Source organism: Oncorhynchus gorbuscha, unplaced genomic scaffold (genome assembly GCF_021184085.1).
Source record: "Oncorhynchus gorbuscha isolate QuinsamMale2020 ecotype Even-year unplaced genomic scaffold, OgorEven_v1.0 Un_scaffold_2402, whole genome shotgun sequence".
Taxonomy (NCBI): Eukaryota; Metazoa; Chordata; class Actinopteri; order Salmoniformes; family Salmonidae; genus Oncorhynchus; species Oncorhynchus gorbuscha.
In genome coordinates, this window is record NW_025746924.1 from 1 (window position 1) to 12850 (window position 12850).

Below are 12850 nucleotides of genomic sequence, written 5' to 3' on the forward strand. Positions count from 1 at the left end.
TAATACAATACATTATAAAACATACTACTACTAGTAATACAATACATTATAAAACACACTTATAAAACATACTACTACTAGTAATACAATACACTATAAATATACTACTACTAGTAATACAATACATTATAAACATACTACTAGTAGTAATACAATACATTTATAAACATTATAAACATACTACTACTAGTAATACAATACATTATACAACACATTATAAACATACTACTACTAGTAATACAATACATTATAAACATTATAAAACATACTACTACTAGTAATACAATACATTATAAACATACTACTAGTAATACAATACATTATAAACACACTACTACTAGTAATACAATACAATACATTATAAAAACATTATAAAACACTACTACTAGTAATACATTATAAACCATACATTATAAACATTATAAAACACACTACTACTAGTAATACAATACATTATAAACACATTATCGCAATACAAACATTATACTACTACTAGTAATACAATACAATACATTATAAACACACTACTACTAGTAATACAATACATTATAAAACACACTACTACTAGTAATACAATACATTATAAACACACTACTACTAGTAATAAAAACACAATAAAACACATTATAAAACATACTACTACTAGTAATACAATACATTATAAAACACATTATAAAACATACTACTAGTAATACAATACATTATAAAACACATTATAAAACATACTACTACAACTAGTAATACAATACATTATAAAACATACTACTACTACTAGTAATACAATACATTATAAAACACATTATAAAAAACACTACTACTAGTAATACAATACATTATAAAACATACTACTACTAGTAATACAATACATTATAAACATACTACTACTAGTAATACAATACATTATAAAACACATTATAAAACATACTACTACTAGTAATACAATACACTATAAATATACTACTACTAGTAATACAATACATTATAAAACACACTACTACTAGTAATACAATACATTATAAAACACACTACTACTAGTAATACAATACATTATAAACACACTACTACTAGTAATACAACACATTATAAAACATACTACTACTAGTAATACAACACATTATAAACCACACTACTACTAGTAATACAATACATTATAAAACACATTATAAACCATACTACTACTAGTAATACAATACATTATAAACACACTACTACTAGTAATACAATACATTATAAACACACTACTACTAGTAATACAATACATTATAAACATACTACTACTAGTAATACAATACATTATAAAACACATTATAAACCATACTACTACTAGTAATACAATACATTATAAACACACTACTACTAGTAATACAATACATTATAAAACACATTATAAACCATACTACTACTAGTAATACAATACATTATAAACACACTACTACTAGTAATACAATACATTATAAAACACATTATAAACCATACTACTACTAGTAATACAATACATTATAAACACACTACTACTAGTAATACAATACATTATAAACACACTACTACTAGTAAGTGAAATAATCTCTAAACAATTGTTGGAAAAATGACTTGTGTCGTGAACAAAGAAGACGTCCTAACTGACTGGCCAAAACTATAGTTTGTTAACAAGAAATGTGTGGAGTGGTTGAAATGATGATGTTTCACTGTACCTTCCTGGGTACAGCTCCCAAACAGTCTCTCTCGTCACTACCATCCAGACAGTCCTCCTGGCCATCACAGTGCCACGTCTCGAAGATACACAGGTTGGTGTCACAGTGGAAGTTCCCCGGCTGGCAGTCATAACAGTTCTTCTCATCAGAACCGTCTGGACACTGGAACGGATGAATGAATGAGAGATACTGCTGTATATTTACAATCAAAACAGTTGTGATCAGTATGTTGTCTTCCTCAGTGTGTATATTATATTATATTGATCAGCATGTTGTCTTCCTCAGTGTGTATATTATATTATATTATATTGATCAGTATGTTGTCTTCCTCAGTGTGTATATTATATTATATTATATTGATCAGTATGTTGTCTTCCTCAGTGTGTATATTATATTATATTGATCAGTATGTGGTCTTCCTCAGTGTGTATATTATATTATATTATATTGATCAGTATGTTGTCTTCCTCAGTGTGTATATTATATTATATTGATCAGTATGTGGTCTTCCTCAGTGTGTATATTATATTATATTATATTGATCAGTATGTTGTCTTCCTCAGTGTGTATATTATATTATATTATATTGATCAGTATGTTGTCTTCCTCAGTGTGTATATTATATTATATTGATCAGCATGTTGTCTTCCTCAGTGTGTATATTATATTATATTGATCAGTATGTTGTCTTCCTCAGTGTGTATGTTGTCTTCCTATTATATTATATTATATTGATCAGTATGTTGTCTTCCTCAGTGTGTATATTATATTATATTGATCAGTGTGTTGTCTTCCTCAGTGTGTATATTATATTATATTGATCAGTATGTTGTCTTCCTCAGTGTGTATATTATATTGATCAGCATGTTGTCTTCCTCAGTGTGTATATTATATTATATTGATCAGCATGTTGTCTTCCTCAGTGTGTATATTATATTGATCAGCATGTTGTCTTCCTCAGTGTGTTTTTTTATATTATATTATATTGATCAGTATGTTGTCTTCCTCAGTGTGTATATTATATTGATCAGTATGTTGTCTTCCTCAGTGTGTATATTATATTATATTGATCAGTATGTTGTCTTCCTCAGTGTGTATATTATATTATATTATATTGATCAGTATGTTGTCTTCCTCAGTGTGTAGATTATATTATATTGATCAGTATGTGGTCTTCCTCAGTGTGTATATTATATTATATTATATTGATCAGCATGTTGTCTTCCTCAGTGTGTATATTATATTATATTATATTGATCAGTATGTTGTCTTCCTCAGTGTGTATATTATATTATATTATATTGATCAGTATGTTGTCTTCCTCAGTGTGTATATTATATTATATTGATCAGCATGTTGTCTTCCTCAGTGTGTATATTATATTATATTGATCAGTATGTTGTCTTCCTCAGTGTGTATATTATATTATATTATATTGATCAGTATGTTGTCTTCCTCAGTGTGTATATTATATTATATTGATCAGTATGTTGTCTTCCTCAGTGTGTATATTATATTATATTATATTGATCAGTATGTTGTCTTCCTCAGTGTGTATATTATATTATATTATATTGATCAGTATGTTGTCTTCCTCAGTATGTGTATATTATATTATATTATATTGATCAGTATGTTGTCTTCCTCAGTGTGTATATTATATTATATTATATTGATCAGTATGTTGTCTTCCTCAGTGTGTATATTATATTATATTATATTGATCAGTATGTTGTCTTCCTCAGTGTGTATATTATATTATATTGATCAGTATGTTGTCTTCCTCAGTGTGTATATTATATTATATTATATTGATCAGTATGTTGTCTTCCTCAGTGTGTATATTATATTATATTATATTGATCAGTATGTTGTCTTCCTCAGTGTGTATATTATATTATATTATATTGATCAGCATGTTGTCTTCCTCAGTGTGTATATTATATTATATTGATCAGTATGTTGTCTTCCTCAGTGTGTATATTATATTATATTGATCAGTATGTTGTCTTCCTCAGTGTGTATATTATATTATATTGATCAGTATGTTGTCTTCCTCAGTGTGTATATTATATTATATTGATCAGTATGTTGTCTTCCTCAGTGTGTAGATTATATTATAATATATTGATCAGCATGTTGTCTTCCTCAGTGTGTATATTATATTATATTGATCAGTATGTTGTCTTCCTCAGTGTGTATATTATATTATATTGATCAGTATGTTGTCTTCCTCAGTGTGTATATTATATTATATTATATTGATCAGCATGTTGTCTTCCTCAGTGTGTATATTATATTATATTAGTGATCAGTATGTTGTCTTCCTATTATGTATATTATATTGATCAGTATGTTGTCTTCCTCAGTGTGTATATTATATTATATTATATTGATCAGTATGTTGTCTTCCTCAGTGTGTATATTATATTATATTGATCAGTATGTTGTCTTCCTCAGTGTGTATATTATATTGATCAGTATGTTGTCTTCCTCAGTGTGTATATTATATTATATTGATCAGTATGTTGTCTTCCTCAGTGTGTATTATATTATATTATATTATATTGATCAGTATGTTGTCTTCCTCAGTGTGTATATTATATTATATTATATTGATCAGTATGTTGTCTTCCTCAGTGTGTATATTATATTATATTGATCAGTATGTTGTCTTCCTCAGTGTATATTATATTATATTGATCAGTATGTTGTCTTCCTCAGTGTGTATATTATATTATATTGATCAGTATGTTGTCTTCCTCAGTGTGTATATTATATTATATTATATTGATCAGTATGTTGTCTTCCTCAGTGTGTATATTATATTATATTGATCAGTATGTTGTCTTCCTCAGTGTATTATATTATATTATATTGATCAGTATGTTGTCTTCCTCAGTGTGTATATTATATTATATTATATTGATCAGTATGTTGTCTTCCTCAGTGTGTATATTATATTATATTATATTGATCAGTATGTTGTCTTCCTCAGTGTGTATATTATATTATATTATATTGATCAGTATGTTGTCTTCTCAGTGTGTATATTATTATATTATATTGATCAGTATGTTGTCTTCCTCAGTGTGTATATTATATTATATTATATTGATCAGTATATTATATTATATTATGTTGTCTTCCTCAGTGTGTATATTATATTATATTGATCAGTATGTTGTCTTCCTCAGTGTGTATATATTATATTATATTGATCAGTATGTTGTCTTCCTCAGTGTGTATATTATATTATATTGATCAGTATGTTGTCTTCCTCAGTGTGTATATTATATTATATTGATCAGTATGTTGTCTTCCTCAGTGTGTATATTATATTATATTGATCAGTATGTTGTCTTCCTCAGTGTGTATATTATATTATATTGATCAGTATGTTGTCTTCCTCAGTGTGTATATTATATTATATTATATTGATCAGTATGTTGTCTTCCTCAGTGTGTATATTATATTATATTGATCAGTATGTGGTCTTCCTCAGTGTGTATATTATATTATATTGATCAGTATGTTGTCTTCCTCAGTGTGTATATGTATATTATATTATATTGATCAGTATGTTGTCTTCCTCAGTGTGTATATTATATTATATTATATTGATCAGTATGTTGTCTTCCTCAGTGTGTATATTATATTATATTATATTGATCAGTATGTTGTCTTCCTCAGTGTGTATATTATATTATATTGATCAGTATGTTGTCTTCTCAGTGTGTATATTATATTATATTATATTGATCAGTATGTTGTCTTCCTCAGTGTGTATATATATTATATTATATTGATCAGTATGTTGTCTTCCTCAGTGTGTATATTATATTATATTATATTGATCAGTATGTTGTCTTCCTCAGTGTGTAGATTATATTATATTGATCAGTATGTTGTCTTCCTCAGTGTGTATATTATATTATATTATATTGATCAGCATGTTGTCTTCCTCAGTGTGTATATTATATTATATTATATTGATCAGTATGTTGTCTTCCTCAGTGTGTATATTATATTATATTGATCAGTATGTTGTCTTCCTCAGTGTGTATATTATATTATATTGATCAGTATGTTGTCTTCCTCAGTGTGTATATTATATTATATTGATCAGTATGTTGTCTTCCTCAGTGTATTATATTATATTATATTGATCAGTATGTTGTCTTCCTCAGTGTGTATATTATATTATATTGATCAGTATGTTGTCTTCCTCAGTGTGTATATTAATTATATTATATTGATCAGTATGTTGTCTTCCTCAGTGTGTATATTATATTATATTGATCAGTATGTTGTCTTCCTCAGTGTGTATATTATATTATATTGATCAGTATGTTGTCTTCCTCAGTGTGTATATTATATTATATTGATCAGCATGTTGTCTTCCTCAGTGTGTATATTATATTATATTGATCAGTATGTTGTCTTCCTCAGTGTGTATATTATATTATATTGATCAGCATGTTGTCTTCCTCAGTGTGTATATTATATTATATTGATCAGTATGTTGTCTTCCTCAGTGTGTATATTATATTATATTGATCAGTATGTTGTCTTCCTCAGTGTGTATATTATATTATATTGATCAGTATGTTGTCTTCCTCAGTGTGTATATTATATTATATTGATCAGTATGTTGTCTTCCTCAGTGTGTATATTATATTATATTATATTGATCAGTATGTTGTCTTCCTCAGTGTGTATATTATATTGATCAGTATGTTGTCTTCCTCAGTGATCAGTATATATTATATTATATTGATCAGTATGTTGTCTTCCTCAGTGTGTATATTATATTATATTGATCAGTATGTTGTCTTCCTCAGTGTGTATATTATATTATATTGATCAGTATGTTGTCTTCCTCAGTGTGTATATTATATTATATTGATCAGTATGTTGTCTTCCTCAGTGTGTATATTATATTATATTGATCAGTATGTTGTCTTCCTCAGTGTGTATATTATATTATATTATATTGATCAGTATGTTGTCTTCCTCAGTGTGTATATTATATTATATTGATCAGTATGTTGTCTTCCTCAGTGTGTATATTATATTATATTATATTGATCAGTATGTTGTCTTCCTCAGTGTGTATATTATATTATATTATATTGATCAGTATGTTGTCTTCCTCAGTGTGTATATTATATTATATTATATTGATCAGTATGTTGTCTTCCTCAGTGTGTATATTATATTATATTGATCAGTATGTTGTCTTCCTCAGTGTGTATATTATATTATATTATATTGATCAGTATGTTGTCTTCCTCAGTGTGTATATTATATTATATTGATCAGTATGTTGTCTTCCTCAGTGTGTATATTATATTATATTGATCAGTATGTTGTCTTCCTCAGTGTTATATTATATTATATTGATCAGTATGTTGTCTTCCTCAGTGTGTATATTATATTATATTGATCAGCATGTTGTCTTCCTCAGTGTGTATATTATATTATATTATATTGATCAGTATGTTGTCTTCCTCAGTGTGTATATTATATTATATTATATTGATCAGTATGTTGTCTTCCTCAGTGTGTATATTATATTATATTATATTGATCAGTATGTTGTCTTCCTCAGTGTGTATATTATATTATATTATATTGATCAGTATGTTGTCTTCCTCAGTGTGTATATTATATTATATTGATATATGTTGTCTTCCTCAGTGTGTATATTATATTATATTGATCAGTATGTTGTCTTCCTCAGTGTGTATATTATATTATATTATATTGATCAGTATGTTGTCTTCCTCAGTGTGTATATTATATTATATTGATTATGTTGTCTTCCTCAGTGTGTATATTATATTATATTGATCAGTATGTTGTCTTCCTCAGTGTATATTATATTATATTGTATATTATATTATATTATATTGATCAGTATGTTGTCTTCCTCAGTGTGTATATTATATTATATTGATCAGTATGTTGTCTTCCTCAGTGTGTATATTATATTATATTATATTGATCATTATATGTTGTCTTCCTCAGTGTGTATATTATATTATATTGATCAGTATGTTGTCTTCCTCAGTGTGTATATTATATTATATTGATCAGTATGTTGTCTTCCTCAGTGTGTATATTATATTATATTATATTGATCAGTATGTTGTCTTCCTCAGTGTGTATATTATATTATATTATATTGATCAGTATGTTGTCTTCCTCAGTGTGTATATTATATTATATTATATTGATCAGTATGTTGTCTTCCTCAGTGTGTATATTATATTATATTGATCAGTATGTTGTCTTCCTCAGTGTGTATATTATATTATATTATATTGATCAGTATGTTGTCTTCCTCAGTGTGTATATTATATTATATTGATCAGTATGTTGTCTTCCTCAGTGTGTATATTATATTATATTATATTGATCAGTATGTTGTCTTCCTCAGTGTGTATATTATATTATATTGATCAGTATGTTGTCTTCCTCAGTGTGTATATTATATTATATTGATCAGTATGTTGTCTTCCTCAGTGTGTATATTATATTATATTGATCAGTATGTTGTCTTCCTCAGTGTGTATATTATATTATATTGATCAGTATGTTGTCTTCCTCAGTGTGTATATTATATTATATTATATTGATCAGTATGTTGTCTTCCTCAGTGTGTATATTATATTATATTATATTGATCAGTATGTTGTCTTCCTCAGTGTGTATATTATATTATATTATATTGATCAGTATGTTGTCTTCCTCAGTGTGTATATTATATTATATTATATTGATCAGTATGTTGTCTTCCTCAGTGTGTATATTATATTGATCAGTATGTTGTCTTCCTCAGTGTGTATATTATATTATATTGATCAGTATGTTGTCTTCCTCAGTGTGTATATTATATTATATTGATCAGTATGTTGTCTTCCTCATTGTGTATATTATATTATATTGATCAGTATGTTGTCTTCCTCAGTGTGTATATTATATTATATTGATCAGTATGTTGTCTTCCTCAGTGTGTATATTATATTATATTGATCAGCATGTTGTCTTCCTCAGTGTGTATATTATATTATATTGATCAGTATGTGGTCTTCCTCAGTGTGTATATTATATTATATTATATTGATCAGTATGTTGTCTTCCTTAGTGTGTATATTATATTATATTGATCAGTATGTTGTCTTCCTCAGTGTGTATATTATATTATATTATATTGATCAGTATGTTGTCTTCCTCAGTGTGTATATTATATTATATTGATTAGTATGTTGTCTTCCTCAGTGTGTATATTATATTATATTGATTAGTATGTTGTCTTCCTCAGTGTGTATATTATATTATATTATATTGATCAGTATGTTGTCTTCCTCAGTGTGTATATTATATTATATTGATCAGTATGTTGTCTTCCTCAGTGTGTATATTATATTATATTGATTAGTATGTTGTCTTCCTCAGTGTGTATATTATATTATATTGATCAGTATGTTGTCTTCCTCAGTGTGTATATTATATTATATTGATCAGTATGTTGTCTTCCTCAGTGTGTATATTATATTATATTATATTGATCAGTATGTTGTCTTCCTCAGTGTGTATATTATATTATATTATATTGATCAGTATGTTGTCTTCCTCAGTGTGTATATTATATTATATTATATTGATCAGTATGTTGTCTTCCTCAGTGTGTATATTATATTATATTATATTGATCATATGTTGTCTTCCTCAGTGTGTATATTATATTATATTGATCAGTATGTTGTCTTCCTCAGTGTGTATATTATATTATATTATATTGATCAGTATGTTGTCTTCCTCAGTGTGTATATTATATTATATTGATCAGTATGTTGTCTTCCTCAGTGTGTATATTATATTATATTATATTGATCAGTATGTTGTCTTCCTCAGTGTGTATATTATATTATATTATATTATATTGATTAGTATGTTGTCTTCCTCAGTGTGTATATTATATTATATTATATTGATCAGTATGTTGTCTTCCTCAGTGTGTATATTATATTATATTATATTGATCAGTATGTTGTCTTCCTCAGTGTGTATATTATATTATATTGATCAGTATGTTGTCTTCCTCAGTGTGTATATTATATTATATTGATCAGTATGTTGTCTTCCTCAGTGTGTATATTATATTATATTGATCAGTATGTTGTCTTCCTCAGTGTGTATATTATATTATATTATATTGATCAGTATGTTGTCTTCCTCAGTGTATATTATATTATATTATATTGTATATTATATTATATTATATTGATCAGCATGTTGTCTTCCTCAGTGTGTATATTATATTATATTATATTATATTGATCAGTATGTTGTCTTCCTCAGTGTGTATATTATATTATATTATATTATATTGATCAGTATGTTGTCTTCCTCAGTGTGTATATTATATTATATTGATCAGTATGTTGTCTTCCTCAGTGTGTATATTATATTATATTATATTATATTGATCAGTATGTTGTCTTCCTCAGTGTGTATATTATATTATATTATATTGATCAGTATGTTGTCTTCCTCAGTGTGTATATTATATTATATTGATCAGTATGTTGTCTTCCTCAGTGTGTATATTATATTATATTGATCAGTATGTTGTCTTCCTCAGTGTGTATATTATATTATATTATATTATATTGATCAGTATGTTGTCTTCCTCAGTGTGTATATTATATTATATTATATTATATTGATCAGCATGTTGTCTTCCTCAGTGTGTATATTATATTATATTGATCAGCATGTTGTCTTCCTCAGTGTGTATATTATGTTATATTATATTGATCAGCATGTTGTCTTCCTCAGTGTGTATATTATATTATATTGATCAGCATGTTGTCTTCCTCAGTGTGTATATTATATTATATTATATTGATCAGTATGTTGTCTTCCTCAGTGTGTATATTATATTATATTGATCAGTATGTTGTCTTCCTCAGTGTGTATATTATATATTATATTATATTGATCAGTATGTTGTCTTCCTCAGTGTGTATATTATATTATATTATATTATATTGATCAGTATGTTGTCTTCCTCAGTGTGTATATTATATTATATTGATCAGTATGTTGTCTTCCTCAGTGTGTATATTATATTGATTATGTTGTATTAGTGTGTATATTATATTATATTGATCAGTATGTTGTCTTCCTCAGTGTGTATATTATATTATATTGATCAGTATGTTGTCTTCCTCAGTGTGTATATTATATTATATTGATCAGTATGTTGTCTTCCTCAGTGTGTATATTATATTATATTGATCAGTATGTTGTCTTCCTCAGTGTGTATATTATATTATATTATATTGATCAGTATGTTGTCTTCCTCAGTGTGTATATTATATTGATCAGTATGTTGTCTTCCTCAGTGTGTATATTATATTATATTGATCAGCATGTTGTCTTCCTCAGTGTGTATATTATATTATATTGATCAGTATGTTGTCTTCCTCAGTGTGTATATTATATTATATTGATCAGTATGTTGTCTTCCTCAGTGTGTATATTATATTATATTGATCAGTATGTTGTCTTCCTCAGTGTGTCTTCCTCAGTATTATATTATATTGATCAGTATGTGGTCTTCCTCAGTGTGTATATTATATTATATTGATCAGCATGTTGTCTTCCTCAGTGTGTATATTATATTATATTGATCAGTATGTGGTCTTCCTCAGTGTGTATATTATATTATATTATATTGATCAGTATGTTGTCTTCCTTAGTGTGTATATTATATTATATTGATCAGTATGTTGTCTTCCTCAGTGTGTATATTATATTATATTATATTGATCAGTATGTTGTCTTCCTCAGTGTGTATATTATATTATATTATATTGATCAGTATGTTGTCTTCCTCAGTGTGTATATTATATTGATCAGCATGTTGTCTTCCTCAGTGTGTATATTATATTATATTGATCAGTATGTTGTCTTCCTCAGTGTGTATATTATATTATATTGATCAGTATGTTGTCTTCCTCATTGTGTATATTATATTATATTGATCAGTATGTTGTCTTCCTCAGTGTGTATATTATATTATATTGATCAGTATGTTGTCTTCCTCAGTGTGTATATTATATTATATTGATCAGCATGTTGTCTTCCTCAGTGTGTATATTATATTATATTGATCAGTATGTTGTCTTCCTCAGTGTGTATATTATATTATATTATATTGATCAGTATGTTGTCTTCCTCAGTGTGTATATTATATTATATTGATCAGCATGTTGTCTTCCTCAGTGTGTATATTATATTATATTATATTGATCAGCATGTTGTCTTCCTCAGTGTGTATATTATATTATATTGATTAGTATGTTGTCTTCCTCAGTGTGTATATTATATTATATTGATCAGCATGTTGTCTTCCTCAGTGTGTATATTATATTATATTATATTGATCAGTATGTTGTCTTCCTCAGTGTGTATATTATATTATATTGATCAGCATGTTGTCTTCCTCAGTGTGTATATTATATTATATTGATTAGTATGTTGTCTTCCTCAGTGTGTATATTATATTATATTGATCAGCATGTTGTCTTCCTCAGTGTGTATATTATATTATATTGATCAGCATGTTGTCTTCCTCAGTGTGTATATTATATTATATTATATTGATCAGTATGTTGTCTTCCTCAGTGTGTATATTATATTATATTATATTGATCAGTATGTTGTCTTCCTCAGTGTGTATATTATATTATATTATATTGATCAGTATGTTGTCTTCCTCAGTGTGTATATTATATTATATTATATTGATCAGCATGTTGTCTTCCTCAGTGTGTATATTATATTATATTGATCAGTATGTTGTCTTCCTCAGTGTGTATATTATATTATATTATATTGATCAGCATGTTGTCTTCCTCAGTGTGTATATTATATTATATTGATCAGTATGTTGTCTTCCTCAGTGTGTATATTATATTATATTATATTGATCAGTATGTTGTCTTCCTCAGTGTGTATATTATATTATATTATATTGATCAGTATGTTGTCTTCCTCAGTGTGTATATTATATTATATTATATTGATCAGCATGTTGTCTTCCTCAGTGTGTATATTATATTATATTATATTATATTGAT

General features: G+C 26.6%; 1 protein-coding gene across 1 annotated transcript in view; it reads right to left on the reverse strand.

The window, feature by feature from the left end:
• Nucleotides 1-1691: 1691 nt before the first annotated feature.
• The window catches only part of LOC124025742 (low-density lipoprotein receptor-related protein 3-like), a gene marked incomplete at both ends in the record, with an annotated part of 48763 nt that continues 37604 nt past the window's right edge, over nucleotides 1692-12850 (reverse strand). The window contains one exon of the mRNA XM_046339076.1: nucleotides 1692-1853. Within this exon, the coding sequence (XP_046195032.1) occupies nucleotides 1692-1853 (162 nt within the window). The remainder of the gene's footprint in view (nucleotides 1854-12850) is intronic.